At 42.7% G+C, this 24,658-nt stretch overlaps 1 protein-coding gene across 1 annotated transcript in view; it reads left to right on the plus strand.

Moving 5' to 3' along the window:
* GPATCH3 (G-patch domain containing 3) overlaps positions 1 to 9,508 on the plus strand; it is a 112,990-nt gene extending 103,482 nt beyond the window's left edge. Inside the window, exons 4-6 of the mRNA XM_086957616.1 lie at positions 442 to 623; positions 4,337 to 4,464; positions 6,040 to 9,508. Coding sequence (XP_086813742.1) covers positions 442 to 623; positions 4,337 to 4,464; positions 6,040 to 6,223 — 494 coding nt within the window. The 3' untranslated portion in view covers positions 6,224 to 9,508. The remainder of the gene's footprint in view (positions 1 to 441; positions 624 to 4,336; positions 4,465 to 6,039) is intronic.
* The last annotated feature ends 15,150 nt before the right edge of the window (positions 9,509 to 24,658 follow it).

A 24,658-nucleotide genomic window follows, 5' to 3' on the forward strand; every position in this document is an offset into this window, starting at 1 on the left:
TCCAAACTGTGGAGGTGAGTCTTACCAGCTCTAGCATGGCCAGAAACCCAACCAACTCAGGGAGGTAGCGATTTAATCGAGTCGAGCAGGGTCTACTAGTCCTGGATGCGTAGGTTACTAGCATACAGGAAGACCAGGAACACAAAACATTGAGGAGTTAGGCAACATCCCAACACTGAGACCTGGAGCGACACAGGCACTGGAAAAGAGGGGACTTGTAACTAGATAGAAAGGACAGCCAAACATTAGAAAGGGAAGTCACACTATTGTTGAGTTTGAAGTTTTATTTTACTGGGATCGGAACATCTCACAATGAAGTGGGCAGCGGGGGGGAGGGGTTCAGTAGCTAAACAAATGCATTGATGTGAATGCCTGTGTTGGTGGTGGAACTTGTATTTTCCAGTAGTTCATTGCCTGAAGGTATTGTTCTTCTCTGGGCAGACTTCGATGAGCAGACAGCAGATGACTGGGATGTGGATATGAGTGTCTACTATGAGGATGGAGCTGGTGACAAGGATGCCCGGGACTCTGTTAGGATGCGTCAAGAACAACGTCGCCGAGAAGGATTAGAGGAGGATGCTGGTCTTGGAAAGCCAATTGGAACATTTGAACGGTACACCAAGGTAAGTAGAATAACTGAGACTTTGGTTGCCATATATTGCTGCTCTAGAAGCTTGGAAGGTCATGCTTTGTCTCAGGTGGGCGGCAGAAAGAAGGGAAGGATGGGAGGAACATTAGCCTTTGACTGGCATACATTTGATATCCTACGTGGATCTTGAACCTTGCAAAGAAGTCATCAACTAGTGAGATTTTATTGAACACTTGGACCATGCCCTTTCTAGCACCAGTACAAGTCTGCTTCTTTCGTGTCTGTAAGGATTGGCCACTGGAGTTTCTAGTTTAATTAAACTCTTTCTTCCTCAACTTATTGATTGAGGTGAGGTGGGGAGAAAAGTTAGCCATTAATAAGACCAGCAAAGGTACAGCTCTCAGAATGTGGAAAGTTGAGGAGCATTTCTTGATGGGACTTTTTCCTTCATTGTAGAAGCTTTCGTTTTCTTTCTTCAAAACCTGGTTAACTAGAGGAGTTGATTCAAAAGATGATTAACCTACCCACAATGCTCTGAGCCAGTTATTCTTTAAAATTATTGGTTTGATCAATGAGATCCAACAGTCCTGTGAAAAAGTTAGTGCTGGCTGCATATGAAGCAGGTCCCCACTATATTTCGGTTATTTCAAGATTTGCTCGGCCTACAATGCCTGGGTCAGTGGGGGATGTTGAATTCTAGAAAGATAATATCCCGGTCATCTAGTCATTTGGACAGAGCATTGTGTGGCGGTGGTATGACTAGGATACAATAGCTTTTAGGAGAGAATCTGCATGATTGTTGAGCATCTTTGTTCAATAAGACTCTTAAAGTTGCTGCTCATTTCTTTGTCTTGTCTGAGCAAAGAGTCACTATCCGTAATATTGGCTCTCTGGCTGCTGAGGAAAGAATCCTTGTCCTCTGTTTATGGTGCAGGAGCTGCTGGGAAAAGTGAAGCTGTCTTCAGTTTATTGGCTTCCTAACCTTTGAGGAAAACGATTGTCCTCAGTTCAATGGTGCCCTCACTACTGAAGAAAGAGTTGCTGTCCTTGGCTCTTTTGATTCGCTGACTGCTGGGAAAAGAATGAGAATAGTCTTTGAAACACTGGCTACTGTGGAAAGGCGAAGCTGCCCTTATTTCAGAGGTTAACTAGCTGCTAAGAAAAGTGGTGATGCTTGTCGTTCTGTGGCTTCCTAGCTGCTAGGGGGAACGAGTTACAATTCACAGTTCATTGGTGCCCTGGCGGCCACTGAAGAGCTGCTACAGTCCGCAGTTCACTATTTTGCTGGCTACCGTGGAAAGGGCTGCTGTACTTATATAATTGGTTCCTAGGCTGCTAGGGGAGAGTTATTTCCCTCGCTGTTGGGAAGAGAGTCCGTGCATTGTCGTCCTACATGCTGTGAAAAGGGTTGGTGCCTTATTGATAACCTGCCTTCTGCACCTTCTTCATTGGTTCTCTGGCCACCAGACCATCAAAAACTTTGAAGCTCTCTCTTGACAGTAAAAGGGTTTACTCCCAGTCCATGATAAAGCAACAATTGTTTAGAATCTTGACTCATCGAGTTTTTTGAAAGAGCACAACATATCCGTCAGCATCTCACGCGGCCAGATGATGTCACTGCTGGAACCCAGATTAAAAAATGTTGCCTTAGAACTCATTAAGTCAATCCATGGCCTTCACTGCTCTATGATCTTGTCCCATAATCGATCTCATTTCTCATATACCACGATGAGAAGAAATGGATACTTCCTCGAAGCAGCAGAATTCCTGTAAATCCCGAATTCACTCTCCTGCCCTATAAAGCTGGATTCGAGAAAGCCATACGTCTTTCTCAGTCTGGCTTTCCTCTGTTTTAGAGTTACCCTTCCAGATTCTAAAACTTCTCCAACATTTTTAAGGGTGAAAATGTAGGCTGCAAAAGAATGGCTCAAGGAAAGTCTGAACACAAACTTGCTTTATTACCCACTCGTTACATGTGTGAGTTTGTTTCTTCGAGGGCAAGAACTTGACGCAAGAAATAGCACTGTTTTGCTTGTGTTGCTTCTTTTTCCTTCTCCATAAGAAACAATTGAGTATAGATGTTCTGTCGAAGTCTGCAACCATTGCATACCTCTCCTTGGAGAGTCGCTGCCCTTCAGGAATCGCGTGTTTGGGGTGCCACAGCCCTGGGTGCACAGCAATTTACCAATGAGAGTTCCTGTTTGTGCATCAACCAAGGCTACTGGGACTCTTGAAATCCTGAAACTTGTTTGGTGAGAGTGATCGTGAGGGGGGAATGTGTCATTTTGTGCCAGAATATTCGGTGACTGACAATACATGCTTTCTTCGAGCTCTTTACCGTTTGTTTTACTGGTATTTCATGCAAGAGTAGCCTGACGGGTATAATTCCCTTTCCACATTTAATATCCTTTTGGGAAACATTCGGAATGGTGTTAATATATGCAAAGAGTTTTAGCTTAGTCCTTTTGAAGCCATTCCCCCCCCTCCCCCCCAGATGTCTACCTCTCTCCTGCCTCCTTGTGGTGGAAGCGGTTACTAGCAGCTCTTGATATGGGAGAGGTTACGAACTGCAGACGGTTGTGGTATTTGATCCTTGTGAAGACCTAGGAAGGGTCCCCCGCCTATCGCTTTTATACCTTTAATAAAAGCTTGATCTTTGATAAGAGGACTCTGCAGAAACGTTCAGCAGTTTCATGTCTGCCACGTTTGGACTTCGTTCCTGCCTCCAGTGCAATATCAGATGGCTCATAAGATACCTCTGCATTGTTTTTTTTAATATCTATGTCACTCACAAGCGTGCATTCAGAGCAGGGACTGTTAATAGACTAGCCTTTGCATCGTTTAATACCTAGAAACCACTGTGACGTGAATCGAAGGTATATTAGTTGATCTTAATTTAGGTGGACACTCAGTGTGTCAGGCACTTAAAATACAGGACATGTTTCAAATCGGTCTAAACACCCCTTGAATGACTCATGATGTTTGTATTTTCACCACATCACCCCACAAACGCTGCGATTCTGCCTTGAATGCAAACCTAGTGCATTCATGTGTGTGCTCTTCTCCAAAAAACAAGCATTGAACAGTCCGAAGCCAAAAGTCAACTTTTTTGTTGTTCGTCTTCAGAAGTGTCCCTAAGAGACCAACTCCAGTAGTGCGCCCATTGTGTGTGCGGTTGGGCAGCTACATCTAAGATGTGCCGTCTTTTAAAATATATCTTCCACACTCCGTTCTACACCTCTCTAAGCAAATGGAAGTTAGAACTCTGTCTGTCCTCCGCTTTTCTTAGCCCTTGCTTAAAACATTTGTGAGTATTCAGCCCAAGTACATTTAAAGAAGAAAATGAGGCAAAGAGGCTCTATTTCTTTTTCCCATGTGCCATTAACGTGAAGAAAAAATCTAAATGTTGATGTTGCTACAGGGAAATAACTTTATCACATTATTCCTAGTTCTGAGTGTGCCTCTGTTTTAAAGCATTGTGTAATTTGAGCCAACTGCTTTTTACTGTTTCCTTGAGTTCTTAGTCCTGTAAGTTTTTACTGTGCTTGAGAAGATGACTTTGTTTCAAAGTGTCATTGAAATGAGACGAATGCAATTTTTAGTGTACAGTTTTGTTCAGCACCATCATAGCCAGTATGTTAGCTCTCGTGTCTGAGACCATCTCTAGGACAGAAAGCATTTAGTGCCAATTTTCACAGTTTATTTAATGTTAATGTAGCTTTGATCTATGCTGTCCTCTCTTCTTAGGGCATTGGCCGGAAGGTTATGGAGCAGCAGGGCTGGTCAGAGGGACTCGGCTTGGGCAGCAGTGGTGCTGGGATCCCAGAAGCATTGGACAACGATGGTCAGAACCCTCGGTGCAAGCGTGGACTTGGGTGAGTTTTAAACCAAGCAGCTACGGTGGAGAGGGCAGGAGCAGCAGAGCTAGTGTGTAAATGATTTGCGTTGGGTTTATCCTTCAGTCTGTGTCCTCATTTTAATTCAAAGAGTTCCATGTGTATTTTTTTTAAACCTACATAACCATAGCACAGATCAATTAAGGTGACAATATACTTTGATCCATTTTTACCCTCTATATATCTCAACGTCATGCACTTCTCATGGGATCGCTCAACTATTGACCAGAAAGGTAGGTTTAGGAGCACATTTCTGCTCACCATCTTGTATTCGCAATTGTCTATTTCCTGGCATGTCACTGTATTGGCTTGGATAGAGCAGCTAAGAAGTGCTGAAATAATCCATACAGTTGACTGGAACAATAGGCAGTCCATCAGTGCTGTAGATTGGCTGAGGTTTTGTCTTGTGTAGATTTGAAGATGACATTTCAGTCCAAACTAAAGCGCTCAGCGCTTCTCTGGTTACATGAATCTCTTTCTAGACTGAACGTTGCATTAAAGAATGCTGTATTGGTCATGATGGGCAACATGGATGAAGTGCCATGTTGTATCAGGTGCATAGTTTACTTGCCTTAGAAATAGATTAATCTCCACAGGTGGATAGTATAGTATAGTATTGGTTGTGGTAAAGTTGAGATAGTGCTAGAAAAACAATCTGCAGGATTTTAAGTTAAAAAGGTCAGCTCTTCCTCTCTTGGTGAGCTTCTCATTAGTGTGTCCCTGGTGGGCTAAAATACCAGGCTATGGATTTTTTCTGGCTCCGGACCCACAGATGAAGATCATGGTAGCTGACACAGATATTGGTGCAAAAGAAGTGCTGATCGCAGGTCTTCTCTTGGATGATGCCCAGTGATGTTGCCACATTCAACTGACCTGGAACTCCTGGTTCATGCCCCTCTTGTTTCTACATTCCCCTCCCGTGAGGATCGTTTGTAAGGTGTACATTCATAACGTACCTTATTACCAGCAGTTTCACATCTATGTTCATCACACCTTTCTTGCATGGACACCTACAGGGGAACAGGGAATTCAGTGGATCGGCTGCTTAGACCAGGGATCCCATCTAAAAGTGTAGAAAGGTCAGACCGTCTCCCAGGAAGAATATTTCATGTCTTCGTAGCAAGAACTTTGAAGCAGCATGCATATTTTAAATATGTCTCCCAGTCCCACCAAAGCCGAAGGTCCTTTATAAACTGCTCTGCCTGATCAGACTCCAATGGCACCCCACCGCCAAGATAAACACTCTTCTTCCTTTCCCCTGCCACTGTCCAGTAGAACAGCATTTCAGTGTAGGAAGTTAATACCTTCGGTCAGAGAGCTCGTAGTGCATTAGTCTGAGCTAAACAACATTGCAATTGTGTTCAGTCCAATACAGCAACTGCTGACCTCTCCCATCGCGCATGACCCCTCCGGGTCTGGAGCCTTCACCTAGGTCATGCGGCGGGGAGGAGAGTTAGGATAGGCACCTGCAAGGCCTTGGATGTAGGTTTACTCATTGCACAATCCTTGCGTCATTTCTTACATTCCTTGTTTGCTTCCACGCCCTCTCACCAGGTATCGTGGAGAAAAGCTGCAGACATTTGGTGCTGTGAAGAAACAACGAACCGACAAGAACATCTTCATCTCCACTGTGTATGATGAGCCACGCGAGGTGGACCAGGGAGACCTGCTGCTCAGACGCCAGCCACCAATCAGCATGAAGTACCGTCCAGGCAGACCAGGCCCTGGACCATCGTGACACATGGACCTTGCCTCCTGCACAGATCACTTGCTTCGGAGGTGCTTTCTCGGAATAGAACCCCCATCCTTTTATTATGAACTGTTTCTGAACTTGAAAACTTTGTTTTAAAATATTTATTGAAAGAAAACGTATTTTTTTATTTAAAAAAAAAAACTTCGGAAAAAATTGGAACGTGCCTCCTTTTCTATTTCAGGGCTCAGTAATGTTGCTCAGCTTGGCGTTGTAATTTTGTTTTTGTTTTATTTTCTTTTTAACAAGGGATCTGGCGCGGACCTGCTGTGTTTCCAGACATTGCTTGCTGTCATGAGAATAGTGCTTCTAAACGCAGTACTTTCTGAACACTCCTATACACTCACAGAGTAGCTGAAATATGGATGTTTAACTGTGTGCGTAGATTGCGCCACCATTTTAGCTCCTGGAACTTCCTACCTAAAAAATATTATTTTGCAGACACCACTTAAAGTCCTTTCAAAGTAATAAATATTCAGCATCATCAGGTATTCTGGCTCACAATCTAATTGTCTTCTGGCAGAGGTATTGCAAGGATATATGCCAAGGCCAAGCAGTCCCCTTGATAGGGTAAGATACATTGTTGTACCAGCACCAGAGGTTGGTGAGGAAGTTTGCTGCAGGTCTTTTAATGGCACAAGAGCAATAAGAACGTCGACCCTGTTACCAATATGTAAACTTGCTGATGGCCAATTACATTTTATGTTTTGAAACTACACCGTTTTGTTAACCGTGAAAGCTTATTCCCAATCCCCTTCTGATCGGGGCGTCCTTCATCAAACTTTGCTCCTGATTGAATGCTGTTCACAAATTGTTGGGATCCATGTTACTACCCTCAGAAAGAGGCACTGAACTTTTATGGCATAAAAGTCTTCCTAGCAGAAAATCCCTTTATGCAGTACCTACAAGCAAACACATCACTTGATATTTTCTGCTCTATCGTTTGAGTCTCTTGGAGCATTTTCTTGTTCAGGTGTCTGAAATTAAGCCTATGCCCAGATCTTGGGTTTCTTTATCCTCACTTGAACCATTCAGCCTGAACCAGGCCTCACCACATCGCCCGGGCCTCCCCACTCTCCTTCCCTCTGGTCTATCCCTTTGTTAATCTTCTTCCTCTCCACATTTTGACTTGGTCCCTAAAGTACCACCCTTCCATCCCACTTGGCCCTTCCTACCCTCTCCTCTCGTTCAATCCAGGTAAAGGGCCGAAGGTTGAGGTCATCTCCCGAAGGCGCCTTCTGTTTGGCGTGAAAAGCACCTTAAGATTTGGGCTTTTGTTCCTTCTGCCTCAACTCCATACATTATTTATTGATGAATTAACAATACATTGCTCAGGAATGCTTTTCCCAGACCACTTTGATGCCTGGGGATTTTCTAAAGGTGGTGAGACTGCAGGAATATTGTGCATCCACCACAAATGTCATTACTAAAGGTAAATAACTTTTACATTCAGCCCACAGTCCCTGGCACAGATAAGACTTCTATATACAGTTCACATGGCTAGAGTTTGGGTACATGGGGTCGAGGAGAGATGACTAAACTGTGCTACTTTGCACTGGCAATGGATGCAGGCTTGGATTAGTGAATATCCCTGTGTGCAGATGACATACTCCTGTATATGTCTGACTCCAAAGTAACAATTGACATAATTTCATATATTTTCTCTATTTTTGGTAGGTAACCCACATTTATTATCAGTGGGCATAAATCGGTTCGGCAGCAAAAGGAGAAATGCTCCTTTCCTTTATAGGTGGCCAATTCGAGGTTTCCAATCTTAGTGGGCATTTATATAACAATAAATTCACTAGGAACAACTTTATATACAGCCCTGGCTGAATTTCAAGAGTTTGCCCTGGACACCAATCTCCCATCTCCCCTCCAACTAATGGATAGGGCAGCTCTATACTAAATAATAGTGCTTCCCAAATTACTGTTCTTATTCAGAATACACGAGGTAACATAAACCGTTTTCTGAAAAATTGATACATTAGTTCAACTGTTTCTTGAAACTGTGGTACTACATGAATCTTGTTGGACAAAGACGCATGGGATATATGATGGGGGAGGGCGGGGGCTGGCACAACAGGGCCCGAGAAAGTGTTATTGGGCAGCACGTTTAGTTGTGATTAAAGATTAATGACTGGGTGTTTTCTTCATCGTAGCAGGAACCTTCGATTCAGGTTGATAAACTCGCTGTGGGAGATGGTGATTACCCAGCCGCACTACATGAGCTAATGTAGTTGACATTCCTACCAAAACATAGGCAGGGCCGTTGGAGTTATATGATTCACCTTTTCTTTAGCATAATTATGGATTTTCTGCATTTGGCACATAATTATTAATCTGCTGCTTAATTACCAGATTTTAACAAAAAAATGATCCCTAGTACAAATGGATAAAAAGTTGCAAAAAATATGCTGACACTTGTTCTTGCACACGGAAAGGTCTGTCACAAAGGTTGGCTGGTCATCTTTCAGTTGCTTATAGCTGTATTTGGGTGTTAAATTGATACCAATTATATGAAAGCTTTTTCCAGACAGTATTACCATGTGTAAAAATATCAAAATAATGATGCAATACTATCACAAACGGTGCCGTACTAAGCCCCCCCCATGTGCCTTTCCTTGCCGCATAATTTAGTAAATACTGACGCAAATTTGTTCCTCACCTGTCGCATAGTAGCAGTGGCCCTAGACAATGGCAACAGTAATCAACTGGTAGAGCAAGGCCAACTAACAGATGAGCTGGGAGGATTAATTGACTGGAAGATTCTCTGTGGTGAAGTGATGGACTGAGTAAAGTGAGCTACCTACATGGATAGAAAGGCTAGGACTTGAGATTTAAACCGTGGGAGATGTCTGTGAATTAGACCAACTAAAATCCTTTGGGCAACTCGCATGAGAAAACAGCCTGCAACATTGGCCCCATTAGAATTTAGTGTCTTATCTGAGACAGGGCAGAGTATAAACTGTGACATATAAGATATTTATTATTAATGCACCGAACAGTTTAGATTAAAAACTGGCTAATCTGGCAGAGGTGGTGGAAGTCCAAAGCGGGGGGAGGCTATTTGGCACACAATAGGTAACTGGCGAAAGTTGTATGACGGCACAATGCAGGGAAACACTTTGCATGTCTTTACAATGTATTTTTTACTCAACATTGTATAGAACGGATATGTTTTTCCAACACATGCCATTATATTTATTTATTTATATATATATATATATATATATATATATATATATATATATATACACGTCTGTGGACTTCCTTCATATATCCAGGATTCCAGCGATTTTCTAAGGAAGATCAGGGAAATTGAGTGGAATATTGGTTGATAACATTAGACGTTACATCCTCATATACTAGTATAGTGCATGTGGATGGGGTACGAGTAGTCCAATTTTATCTGGGACAGCGACCGATTGAACTGCTAGAACATAATAAAATGTTGATTTCCATGATTACTTTCTGCCTATATAACAACTATTTTTTGTTCCACAATCAACACTACCAGCAGGTTAGGGAGTCGCCATGGGGCCTGTTTTTCTCCCAGTTATGCTTGTTTGCATTTAGGCTACTGGGAGAGACAGGTCCTCTATGGCGAACACTATGACATCTGTAAGAGGCACATCATACAATGGTATAGATACATCGATGATGTATTTCTAATCTGGCAGGGGACACAGGCTGAAGCTATCCAGTTCATTGATAAGCTAAATTGCAACGACTACAACTTGGCTTTTACCTCGGATATTAGTCAGAGCCAAGCTCGTTTCTTGGATGTCACAATCGAGGTCATTGAGAGCCGTCTGGAAACAACTTTGTGCAGAAAACCCACGGCTAAAAATACGGTGCTTCACGCTATGAGCCATTATCCGCCGCACCTGATAAGGAGCATCCCCTATGGGGTGATGCTCAGGATCAGGCGTGTGTGTAGCACAGAAGCCCAGTGTATACTAGTACAGGAGGCCAGTAAACAAAGGTTCCTAGCTAGGGGATATAGCATATAGGGAAAGCATCTTAGATGCGGCAATGAAGATGCTGAAACCCACTGTCCATGAAAACAAGCAACCAACCAGATTGATCTGGACCTTTAACAGGCAGCATGGGGCCTTGAGAAAAATTGTGAACAAACACTGGGATCTAGTAAGATTTGATCCGGTCATTGGTGAGCATATGCTAAGGAAACCTGCGATCGCATTTAGGAAAGCATACTCTATGCAGGATGCATTAGTAAAATCTAGTCCTGAAGTGATTGCGCTAAAAAATTGGCTTACGGGTAGTAAAGGTTTCAGGAAGTGCTCCAGCTGCAAGGCTTGCCTACATGGAGTCAGTAAGACTGAGTATGTTACTCCATTTTCTCCTATGCCCCGCAAAATTACAAAACAGTTAACCTGTAAGAGTGAGTACGTGGTATATGTGCTGGAGTGCCCGTGTGGCCTGCGATATGTTGGGAGTACCAAATTGCAGGTCCACAAGAGGGTGCTCCAGCACATAAGAGCCATCAATACAAGTGATACCACGTACCCAGTTGCTAGGCATTTTAAGGAGTATCATGGTAAGAACAGTGCGCTCCTTAGATATTATGCGATTGATACAGTGGGCCCCCTGAGAAGAGGAGGTGACAGGGAAGGCATTCTCAGAGCTTTAGAGACAAAGTATATATTAGAATTGAACAGCAAGACCCCTTGGGGTCTGAACTCAACGGAAGAGCTTTATACTTGTCTATGAAAAAATTCCCCCTATGCAGCTCATTGGGCTTTAAATCTGTGGAGCACCTGTTATATTTGCCTTATCATCCCATCATTTTGAATGCAAGTTCTTATGACGGTCTCTGAATATACGTCCTAACCAAAATGGTATTTACAGTAGGTTGGGTCGTGGCTTGTCCATTTGTAATCTGGTTCCGGGCAGTGTATTAGGTCACCAACATCAAATGTGTAGGTTGGGAGCAGCCTACTATAACATCACTAATCATTTGTATGTTTTTTAATCATTTGTATTTTTCATTCATTCACTTTTTCACGCATGAAATTGGACAGAGTTAGTGTGAATAATAGAAATTGTTATTGTTAATTCAGGCGCAGTAAGGAAATAACCAGATGCATTGTTTGTATTTATACAGTTATTGCATGGTGGGGATACACATCTTATGCCATCCGTGTGCCAGAAGGGGTGGACTAGTTGGTTGATTCTGACTGTTCATTTATGGTACATGGGTTTTTCCGTAAATCATGGTATTGGTATTTACCTTGTATATATTATCAGGGAATGAGTTGCTAAATTGCAATTTTTCATGTCTTAGATTGCTAAGGATATGAATTAGAAACGGTTTTTAACTCGGAGGCATGCGTCACTAAAATCGCAATGATGTGTTTAGATATTGGGATTATCCCAACATGTGCCTAGACAAGTCTGTCTTCTATTGTGTTTTTTCTATACACACTGCTGTCCAATCAAATGTTTTAAAATTCAAGCACTTGCACTTTAAATTTGGCCCACGCTCTCCATTTTGTCATGTGACCAAGGCCTCTGTGCAGGCCGAAACGTTATGCTGGCGAAGGTGCTACTAAAATAAAAAGCTCACCTGATTCCTGGGTCTCGTGTTCATTGTACCGAGGATTGCGGACCTGACCTTTGGTTTTGAACTCTTTGAACACACATATATATATATATATATATATATATATATATATATTACCCACTGGCGGTCGCCAGTAGGTAGTTATAGTTAGGATTAATTTGAATAGGGAAATCGCAACATTCTACTGTGAATAACTTTGGCGCCGGTTGAGGAATCTGCCTGAAAATTACCTCATTTGGTTGGCGGCGCTCCGGTCCTTCCCTGACAGTTTGGGAGGGATTCGTCAAGTGAGGGCTGAGGAAAAAAGGGGGGTCCCAAAACGTGTTTTCCCCATGTTAATTTCCAGAGGGCGGTAGACCTCACTTTTAGCCCGAACGGCTGAATGGATTTCCACCAAACTTGGCGAAATTGTAGGGACTGGTAGCCCGATGTGCCTTTGCTATGTCTCAAGATATGTGCTCCAGTGGATTTTGAGTAATTTAGGTTCCAAAAAATATATATATCTATAAGCGCGCTCCGGTACGCGCACCGGGGCGTGAACCAGCGTGCTACGCGAGTTCACGCGCGGAAACCTGATTGGCTCTCGGGTGTCTGTCAACATTCCAAACAGTCCGGAGCGGCCGCCATCTTGTGTCTCGGTAGGATCGAGACACAAGAGGTGGCAAAAACAAAGGGGGAAATGACCAAAAGGGGGCAGAGTAGACCCCCCCTGACCCCTAGGTTTGATGTGGGGGCCATAAAAGGGCCCCGCGGGGCAAAATTTTTTTCCTTTTTTTTCGATTTGCGCGGGGGGAGCGTACCGGGGAGCGTACCATGGGGGAATAAGAATGACAGAGTTTTTAAAAAATGTTGCCTTTTTTATAAATTGGAGGTAGTTCTGAAAAGAACTGTTTTTTTTTCTTCTTTTTGTTGTATTATATATTTTTTTATGTTTTTTTTGAACATTTTGTACTTTTTTGGCTTTCATGAACTATTTTATATTTTTTTTGTTATTTTTATGGGGAGAAATAAAAAACAAGGAATTGAAAACGGCTCAACTGGAGCAAAAAAAAAACCAGTAAAAAATTATGGATTTTTGGGGCATTTGTGGTTGTCACCAGCACGGTTGATGAGCTTTATGCTTTGCTCACCATAGGTGATGGTTTTCCCACAAAATATACAAGTGATCTTGTATTTCCCAAACTGGGGTTGAATGTTTGGGACCATCTCCCTTGTCTCTGGTCCCGATGGAGTGGGTTGCTTTCTTTTTGAGGTGCTGGCCAGTTCTCTCACCTCTGCCGCAGCATAGTTGTTGGGATGCCTGCGCTGCATATGGCGAATCATGGTGTTATTGCCAAATGAGTATTTTTTGTTAGGGTTCCCCCTTGAAAGTTCCATGTTAAAGATTAGGCAATTCACCTTTGGCGCATTCACCTTTTTTTGGCCACTTGGGATGGAAAAAACCTCCCATACAATGTGTGGCTTTGGCCTATATGGGGTATTGTCTTCTGGCAGGAATGTCCTCCTCCCCTCCTCTTCCTCCTCCTCCTCCTCCTCTTCTTCATCTCCACCAGTGTGGTGTTGTGGTGGTCCTCTTGGTGGTGGTGGTGGTGGTGGTGGCTGAGATGCTCCTGCTGCTACTGAAGCCATTTTTCAGTCCAAAAAAGTACAGAGGTCTTTCGACAGGTCTTCTTCACTCAAAGTACAAAGTGAGAATGAGGAAAAAAGGTGGGGGCTTTCATCATTAGGAAATAAAAACTGTCCTGAACCAATGAAAAGTGTTAATTTCAGGTCACATGAACAGGGCTTTCATCATTTGGAAACCAAAACTGTCCTGCACCAATAAAAAGTGTTATTTTTCGGTCACAAGACCCGACGCGCTTACACTACGGGCGCGTCGGATGCTTACGTTGCGCAATCGTATGCGCTTGAGTGCTTCCGGGTGCGTTTACGCCGTGCGTATCACGCGGACGCGGCTACGCGATACGTCACGATGATGTTTTAGTTCGCAGCAAAAGCGCTAACGGGACGCTCACCGGTACGCGCCTTGGGGCGCGCCGCAAGACTGCGCTTTCCGGTGCGCTCACCGGGATGCGCACCGGGAGCGCTCCAGGGCAAAAAAAAGAACCAAAAAAAACCATGAACAATATACAAGAAAAAAATAGTATTACATAAATATACATTATAGGATTCATTATAAAACATAGTACATTTCATAGCTATAGAAATTTGCTATTAAAAAACCTTTGAAATTCACTGAAAAAACCATAGGTTTCACACCAGTTATAGTTAGGAATTCGCATTTAAAAAACCTATTAAATTCACTGAAAAAACCATAGGTTTCACACCAGTTATAGTTAGCTGGAAATTTTACTGACATAAAACCATTGAAATTCCCACGTTATAGTTAGTTGGACTCCCTATAACTTGCGCGCCTGCAATGCACTGCTGATGACGTCACATATTACATCACTCATGACCTGGTCAGTGACATCACTCATGACATCACTGATGACACCATCCTTGTGACAGAGTGACAGACCTCCTTTCAGTGTAATGTAACCCTTGAAACACATATTCAAACATAGAAGCTAACATTTTCAAAAAAATGGAGATACCCATACCAGTTACAACAACCAATTCAGTAATACCACCATCTATATACACATCCACTCATTCAGCAACAGTTCTATATAGTCACTCATACATATACTCACTCATCATATGCAGTGATACACATATACATCCTGTTACACACCGACAGTCTTCCAAAAGTTACTCACACACATACTCACACATGCAAATGAACTATTGAACATCCATTTATTAGCATATACAACTATACACACACTACCACCTTACTTCTAAGGAAACTTACATATACTTACTCTCTTAAACAGTCACTTATAGAAACACTTACTTATTTAAACAGGAACTCTTACAATCTCTCACTCTCACATATACTGAATTATATACATCAATACTCACATATACTAGATTAAAACATATGTTGTTACTGATAAAGACACTAGTGAGACAGTCATTCACTCACTAACACACACATATACACACTCATCCACCCATACAGTCCTGCACATATGCTGTCTTCAAAACACATACAGTGAGTCAGTCATTGATGCATCTATGTGCTAAGTAATACCCCCACCAAACCATACAGACACTCATACTGATACTAAAAAAAATCTAATAACCCATATACACACACATGTAGCTACTCCCCAACCCATGCAGCCACTTATACACAAAGTGAAACACTGATACATATATTTAAATATTTAAACATTACTCGCTAATATACGTATTCACTAAGATACACTTAATAAGCCAGTTAACCAATCAAATTTTTATTTTTAAAACATCCATTTACACACTTATTTAAACATTTATTCTTCCATCGACCTTTACATATACATATATAAAACATATTTATTTTTCAGAAAGACACACATTCACTGGATGGTGTAATCAGTGATGTCATGAGTGATTTCACTGACCATGTCATGAGTGATGTAATATGTGACGTCATCAGCAGTGCATTGCAGGCGCGCAAGTTATAGTGAGTCCAACTAACTATAACGTGGGAATTTCAATGGTTTTATGTCAGTAAAATTTCCAGCTAACTATAACTGGTGTGAAACCTTTTTCAGTGAATTTAATAGGTTTTTTAAATGCTAATTCCTAACTATAACTGGTGTGAAACCTATGGTTTTTTCAGTGAATATATATATATATATATATATATATATATATATATATATAACTCCAACTCTCTCACCAGGGCGGTCACAGCGCATGGGGGCAGACCCCCCATTATTGCATCCAGCCATAACTTCAATTCCGAGGAAAGAAGAACGCCGGACCTTAGACTTCAGGAACAGGCACTTTATTGAGCAATAGCACTTTATTGAGCACTAATGTGAACACTTTGAATGGACTCTAATACTTATTGTTCAAGCCTGCAAAACTACTCGTTTACTAATGAAAAGCAAATTTAAGAAAGGAAATGCAGTGCTTTAAAAGAAAGAAAAAGGAGACTAAAATTCGAGGTGCTTTATGGGAGTTGTATGAAGTCAAGACTACATGAACACTTAATGAGTCTGACGTGGCGCATAAATGACGTAGTTACGCCGCAAACCCAGATGCAATTTGCTCACCTGTGATCAAGGCTACGACGATAGCTGAAACGCGTAAGGAAACAAGCAAGCTGTTTATTGCTCAATAAAGTGCCTTTTCCTGAAGTCTAAGGTCCGGCGTTCTTCTTTCCTCGGAATTGAAGTTATGGTTGGATATGAGAGTCTTCGCAACATCGATGTACGCCGTGTCTGCCATACGCGTTTCGGAAATGAATATATACATATATATATATATATATATATATATATATATATATAATGTATTTGTGGGGAGGGAGATCCCCCCCCCACATCCCCAACTTACCCTAAATGCGTGATAAAAACGGGCTGTAAATTCATATATGTGGTAAAAACATGCGTGGTAAAGGTACAACAATGGTAAAAACCTTATTGTAAAGGCAGTTTCTCGCTAACAAAGCCGGATTTAGCCTAGAACAATTACACATACTGCACTAAATGTCCTACTCCTGAACAAGCTTAAAAAGAGATGGGGAAAACATTTTTTTTGATCTATGAATGGGAAGCTGTGCTCCGGTGAGGGATTTCTTCCACACAATGTGGTTATGGCCAGGTGTGGAAGAGCTTTGGGAGGGGCAGAGGGTGAGATATGTGTATATTTGGAGTACACATTAACACCAAACTGGTGCTGCTGTGTATATTGCCTCATGATATTCAACCAAGCTATAATGAAATGCTATGTAATTCGGGGGCTCATGTTCGCGCACAGGGATGTGGGAAGATTTTGGTAAAGTTCGTAAGTGCCAACGCTGATAAAAAGGATATTTAATATGAACTGGTGTATGGTTGCAAGTACATTTTGTGCAGCCCATATTACCTGGGTAATAACACAATTGGTATAATGCAATTGATGTAAGACAAAGATGTTATGCGACAGGCTTGCGTGAGCTGAAAGCTTACCTTCCTGCTTTTTGTCCACCCATATGCTTCCAGAGTAGATTCCCAAACAGCTGTCCTAAATTTAAACTATTGTATCCCCATGAAGATATAAAACCAACAACCCTTACACTCATGATAGTAATGCATGGAATTGATGCTGCTGTTGAGGTGTGGATTTCTGGCATACAATTCGCTACGTACTGATGGCATATCAGTAGGTCCAAGGGCTAGTACTCTTACTCCTGGATAGACCTAAGTAGCATTCTTTGGTTACTTATCATGACCAGTGGGATCCTTATCCCTATTGGTAGACCAGCATGATTTAACACTTGTCAAGTCCTTTGATTGTCACAGACTACCACATTGTCACAGACTACCCCATCCTAAAGATGTGGTAAAGCTCTCCAGAACACTTTTCCTACCTGAGCACAGTGACGTATACTGCACTGTTTAGTGTATCTCTATGAACCCACGCACCTTACCCAAGAAACTAGATTTAACATCCTTCCAATTTCACTCAGTGATGCACATAAAAGCTCTTTGCAGCCCCGTCAGGGGTATAATGCGCTGATGCACCAGTACAACACAGTAAGCTGAATTATTTTGCTCTCTTGAGTAGCTGTTGCCTGAACTATTATGTTTGAATGAATTTACTGTCTTCAGAACCAGTCCCTTTTTCCTTTTGTTCCCCCTTCTTTACTGCCATCTTTCAATCAGTACTACGAAATACACCTTATTCACTCAGTACTGTTATATACATATTTTCACCTAGCAAGATATTGGGCCTAATTCAACTCATAAACATTTCATATTTGCATTCGTTTGGGGTCATATGACCAAAACAAAGGTTTGGCAAATGCATCTTTAAACAAGATCACATTTTGAGCGAAGACTATCTTTTGCTAAAGCTGCCCCACCGTTTATGCACATGCACTTTATTGATCTCTATCCTGTGGTTAATGTAAGGCCACATGTTGTGTGTACACTGTACAAGCATTTTACAACTTCTACAATTGTGGTAAGGCTAGTGAGAAGAGGAGTTGATCTCGCCAATTGAAAAACCAGACAGGAAATGTATTCTTATTAAAGCACTATCTGGTCTCACGTAGCCCAAAGAATATTATCTGTGAGCTGTGTGCAATGTATTGTATTTTTACTTGTGCCTTTTATATCCCTACAGGCTGAAATAAATATGTTCGATGCATATGAGCTGCAGATTGTACACTTTGCATAGATCGACATCTGGTGTTGGGCTCGGATGATTGCATGTTGTTTTTGTCTTCGGCGAAGTCTTGCAGTCACTAGACCGGTGCCTCCTCTTTCGTTGTACAGTGGCATGGGCTTCGGCTCCATCGTTAGTTTTTTTCCGCCATCTGGTTCGGATGAAACATGCTGCGCTCCAGTTCAGAACCGTTTCCAGACCCCTTTGACGCGCAATTACATTCACCAACGGTTTCAGCATTCGTAAAATCCAACAGCAGTACAACCTGAAAGTAATACTTTATTAGTTTCCTTGCCTCAACTTCCCCTCCTGGAAATTATTCCTTATATTTAAATCAGGACATTAACCCTAACCCAATAGAAACACCAGATACAACCACCAATCCGTGTACACATGTGCCAACCGCTAGCAGACCATATAAGGTCCCAGCGACCTCAGACAAGGTTTGCTGGCCCGGGAGTGGGAAGCTGCTTCTCGTGTTCAGAATTTCCTAGGAGATAGACGGGCTCAATCCACACTTTGGACTTCTGCAGGTAAAGGCTTCACTAACTCGAAATCTAACCATACTGTTTGAATAGAACTTTACTCCCCCTGCTGGCCAAAACACGAAATGCACAGGCCCCAGTAAATACAGTTTAAACAGCTCACAGAAGCATCCTCTGATGTAGAATATCCCTGTTGCTAAGGGGTGCAAGGGGGCTAGCCTCACTGGCTTGTGAACACAAAAATGGAGGCTGGGATGCACTGTTTTAACAAACAGGTCTTAGCACAGAGCAAAAAAAGAGAAATTTGGAGGGAAAACAGATTTGTCACCAAGGAATGAGAGGACAAACTACAGAGGTTGGACTGCAAATCCCACAATTCAACACTTTAAATGCAAGCAATCATGGGCAGGGGAAAACCACAATTTTAAAACACAAAACAGGTGATAAAATATGCAATCACAGGCAGGTCAAAACTGCAATTTTAAACTGTAACAATCACATGCGAAATCAGTAATCGCAGAAAGGGAAAATCGTTTTTAAAACAACTTTTGTTTTGGGAAGAGACAGCACTAGTCTGTCTCCTTACCACTTCCTGGACTCTGCTCACTGCAATCTGGGGAACAGGTAGGCTGCAATTCACACGAAGGAGGAGAATGATTTGTGGTGCACCCAGCAAGGCCTTAAGGGGCCTGGGCAGATGTGAGAGGAGGGCTCAGACGTGCCTGGTAGCTGAATAGTCAACGGTCTGCTGCCCTGGGGGTGGGGGCTGGGCAGCTGCTTCTCCTGTTCAGAATCTCCTAGGAGACAGACAGGCTCAATCCACACTTTGGACTTCTGCAGGTAAAGGCTTATCTAACTCATACTGTTGGAATAGAACTTTACTCCTCCTGCTGGTCAAAAACCGAAGTGCACAGGCCCAAGTAAATACAGTTTAAACAGCTCACAGAATCACCCTCTGATGTAAAATATCCTTGTTGCTGGGGGGAGGGGGGACGGGGGGCTGGCCTCACTGGCTGTAGAAGAGGATTTTCTGCTAGAAACTTTAGCACAACCACAAAAATCTACTCCTGTCTTACCTATGCTAAAAGGCCTTATCAGACATGCTCCTGAGGTGTTTAAAGGTCCAGTCAAAGCCAGGGTTCTTAACCCCAGAGTTGATAAAAAATACAAAGCAGCTCCTAGTAACCCTATTTACATTAAGGGCCAACTTCCCCTAGATTTATTAGTAGTAGCCAATACACGTAAAAGGGCAAACTCCCAGGATCAAGTGACACACCACCTCCTGACAAAGGATCTAAACTGTTCGACGCATCAGGTAAACGTATGGTGTCTCAGGCTGCTAATTCATGGAAAATCGCAAACACACAAGCCCTGCTAGCAAGATATGACAGGGCCCACTATGACGAGCTGGAAAAGCTCATTCAACATCTTCCAACAGAGTAGAAGGACATAGCTAATGACCTTGTACAAGAAGGGAAATTAATTACTAATACCTCAATAAAATGTGCACTATATGCAGCAGACACTGCGTCACGTGCTATAAATACTATTGTGCTACTATATAGACACCCATGGCAAGAGGTGCAAAATACAATTCTAAACCAACCATTTGATCAAGAGCACCTTTTTGGACCTGTAGTTGATGCATCTTTAGAAAAAATAAAAAAAGATACAGAAACAGCAAAGTCTAGGAGAGCATTAGTCACCATCTGCCAGAGGGTCCTTTCGTAGCTCCTTTTACAGAGCAGGTACCAAAACTAACACATCAGAACACCAGACATCCTCCTATAAAAGTTGCAACCAAGGCTCTTTTTCTAGGGGATACAATAGAGGAGGTTACAGAGGTAACACCAACAAGGGTAGAGGCAGAGGTAACTACACCCTCAACTCCCCTAACAACAAACAGTGACTTCCCTACGCTTCCCCCGATCATCCCACACCTGTCGGGGGACGCATCTCACATTTCCTACCTGTCTAGAATTCCATCACAACAGACAGGTGGGTAAGACAAATTATCCAGTATGGTTATTGCCTGGAACTCACTTATACACCCCCAAACATTCCACCAAGACAGCCCCCAATGTCATTAGATCATCTAACGCTACTCAAACAAGAAGTCTTAGCAATGTTACAAAAAGATGCAATAGAGCCAGTTCCTCTAATTCATCAAGGGACAGGAGTTTACTCACTTTACTTCCTTATCCCAGAGAAAGGACGGCTCTCTAAGACCAATACTGGACCTCCATAGCTAAACTGTTACATTCATTCAGACCATTTTCACATGGTCACTTTACAACACGTGCTTCCACTACTGCAGCAAGGCGACTTTCTCTCCACTATATATCTAAAAGACGCCTACTTCCACATTCCAATACATCCCCCACAGGAAATATCTCAGATTTGTGGTAGATGGTCTACAGTACCAATTCAAGGTGCTTCCGTTCTGAGTCACCACAGCACCCAGGGTCTTTACCAAATGCCTCGCAGCAGTTGCAGCCCATCTCAGAAGACAACAAATTCATGTCTTTCCCTACCTAGACGATTGCCTTATAAAAGCAAACTCCCAAAACAGCTGTGTGCAAAACAGGCTTCAAACAATTTGGTTGCTTCACAACCTGGGATTCACTGTAAATCTTGCCAAATCCCATCTCCAACCGTCTACTATGCAACAATATCTAGGGGCAACAGTGAACTCTCACAGCCAAAGCTTATCCCAATCCCATCAGGATAAAAGCTGTACAAACACTAGTTCAAAGATTTCAACCGCAACACACTCTACCAGCAAGACTGTTCATGCAACTAATAGGAATGATGGCATCATGCATTTTTCTCGTTCCTCATGCAGAACTACAAATGCGCCCATTACAAGAATGTCTAGCACACCAGTGGAACCAGGCTCAAGGTCAACTAACAGATCTGGTGTTGGTAGACGACCGTACCAATCGCTCCCTGCAGTGGTGGAGCACAAAAAACATTTCCAAAGGCCGGTCTTTCCTCGAACCACTTCCACAGCTAGTACTAACAGATGCGTCGCTCACCGGCGGAGGAGCACATCTCAACAACCATACCACTTAAGGGTTATGGACCTCTCAGCAAAAACAATTCCACATCAACTATCTGGAATTGTCCGCAATCTCTCTAGCTCTAGAATAGTTTCAACCGCAACTCAACAAAGTTGTCTTAATCCGTACAGACAACATGACGGCAATTTATTACATACAAAAACAAGGACGGACACACTCTCCCCAGTTATCCCGTCTAGCACAGAGCATCTGGAGGTGGGCCATTCCGCGAAACATATACCTCCTAGCAGAACATCTACAATCAAATAGCGGATCTGCTCAGTCTTCAAATACAACAGATCCACAAATGGGAACTTCTATGGATGAACTGGCCAGGAAAATTTGCTTATGCTTTTCCGCCTCTCCCACTCATTCCATTGTTAGTGAGTAAGCTTCAACAGCATTCTCTTACAATGATCCTAGTTGCTCCAGCATGGGCAAGACAACCATGGTTCACAACTCTGTTGCAGCTATCAGTAGTGCCACATCAAAAGCTGCACCTCTCTTCCAAGTTTCTCACTCAGAACCATGGAGAGATAAGACCTCCAGATCCTAATCAGCTCAACCTAGCGATCTGGCTCCTGAAATCCTAGAGTTTGGATACCTCAATCTTCCACAAGAATGTATGAATGTTATCAAAGAAGCTAGACGCCCTAGAACAAGAGCGTGCTACGCTGCAAAGTGGAAAAGGTTTGTCATTTATTGCTCTAACAATAAAATTGACCCACTAGATGCTTCCATTCAAAACATCATTTGTTACCTTTTGCATCGTCAACATTGTAATCTAGCGTATACATCAATAAGATTACATCTAGCTGCCATAGCAGCTTACTTGCAGAACAGACAACATCTGTCGCTTTTTTAAGTTCCACCAATAAAAGCTTTTATGGAAGGGATTAAAAGAATAATTCCACCAAGAGCTCCACCCTCCCCAGTGTGGAATCTCAATATAGTCCTTCCCAGATTAATGGGACCTCCATTTGAACCTCTACACAAATGTGAATTACAATACCTTACTTGGAAAGTGGCGTTTTTAGTCGCCATCACATCTCTCAAGAGAGTGCGTGAACTCCAGGCATTAACCATTCAAGAACCATTCCTACACATTCATCACAACAAAGTGGTTCTTAGAACAAATCCTACTTTTCTACCCAAAGTAGTTTCTGCCTTTTATCTAAACCAGTCAGTTGAACTGCCAGTATTCTTTCCTCAACCAGACTCAGTGGCAAAAAGAGCGCTACACACTCTTGATGTCAAAAGAGCTTTGCTCTATTACATAGAAAGAACGAAACCATTCAGGAAAACTAAACAACTAAACAATTTTTTTGTAGCTTTCTCCCCACCTCATAAAGGCAATCCTATATCTAAAACAGGAATTGCCAGGTGGATTGTAAAATGTATACAAATATGCTTCCTTAAAGCTAAACGCACATTAACCATTACCCCTAGGGCTCATTCCACATGCAAACTAGTGGCATCTATGGCATTCTTAGGAAACATTCCTCTAGATGACATATGTAAAGCAGCAACGTGGCCACACACCTTCACAAAACACTATTGTGTAGATGTGCAAGCAAAACAGCAAGCTCGTGTGGGCCAGGCTGTATTAAAAACACTTTTTCAAACTACTGCAACAAATACAGGTAGCCACCGCTGAGAAGGATACTGGTATATAGTCTATGCAAAGTGTACAATCTGCAGCTCATATGCCTCAAACGGAAAATGCTACTTACCAGTATGCCTCTGTTCTTGACATGTAGAGCTGCAGAGTTGTACACGCCCTCCCTCCTCCCCGGATACCTCTATCTGATCCAGTATTATCTTAATTAGATACATCACGATTGGACACTCCTCTATTTCTCACTACTCCATCTAACCCTACTGGCAAAACAATCTAACCATGGAGCCGAAGCCCATGCGCACTGTACACCGAAGGAGGAGTCACCAGTCTTGTGACTGCAAGACTTCTCCGAAGACAAAAACAACATGCAATCATCCTAGCCCAACACCAGATGGCGATCTATGCAAAGTGTACAACTCTGCAGCTCTACATGCCAAGAACAGATGCATACTGGTAAGTAGCATTTTCCTTATAAATAACATTGAAAACATTTGGCCAGTGGCGTCACTAGGGTTGGTGTCACCCAGTGCGGGCAACTCATGGTGTCACCCCCTCCCAACTTACCCCATGAATCCATGATGGACCTCCTTGAGGAGATGTATTCATCTGTGCAGCACCCACGGAGGGGGTCCTTCTTCTTCTGGGGACTTTCCAAGCCCACTTCTCTACACGGGAGTCTAGAGCACTGCAGAGGTGTTATTCATCCTTTCATAACTCCTCCCCTTGCTCCATGGAGGCCATACTCAGAGTATTTCCCTGCTTGTTTTCAGTCTTCCCTGCAGGGTTGCCAGAATCCTGTCCACCCCAGCTTGCTATCACTACTCTCCCTGCTTCTCTTCCGTCTCTCTCGCTTCCCTTCACCTGCCCTCCAGTCTGGCATGACACCAACCCTAGTGACGCCACTGCTGCTGTTGTCATAATTCCAGCCAGAGCTGATGATGTAAAATAGAGGCATTCCGAAGCCTTGTCATAGCACATAAGGCGGAGTATCGAATTGTGCAGGCACTCAACATTCATGCTTACTTGCACACATCAAATATGCACACATTACTGTTGAACACACACCGGCAGGCATACATTTCACTAAATGCAGCACATATAAAATCACCCATATGTACAGGTCAACAAATATACAGCTGAACAGAGACTAAAAGCTTTTCTTTACAATATGCAGCATGAGTCATAGTGATATGCATGGAAGGGGACACAAGGTAATGTAAACAGGGATAGGGTGACGTACAGCGGAAATAGAAAGGACTAGGACTTACCCTCAGATGAGCCCCCTGTTTGATGCACATTACAATGTGCTTCATGATCGCATGGATTATTGTGCATCAAGGGTGCCCCCACTGTTAATGTTGAGCATGAGATCAACGCTGCCCTGGCCGCTGCACCACACCTCTCCCACTGCAC

This window comes from Lissotriton vulgaris, chromosome 2_1 (assembly GCF_964263255.1).
Source record: "Lissotriton vulgaris chromosome 2_1, aLisVul1.2, whole genome shotgun sequence".
Taxonomy (NCBI): domain Eukaryota; kingdom Metazoa; phylum Chordata; class Amphibia; order Caudata; family Salamandridae; genus Lissotriton; species Lissotriton vulgaris.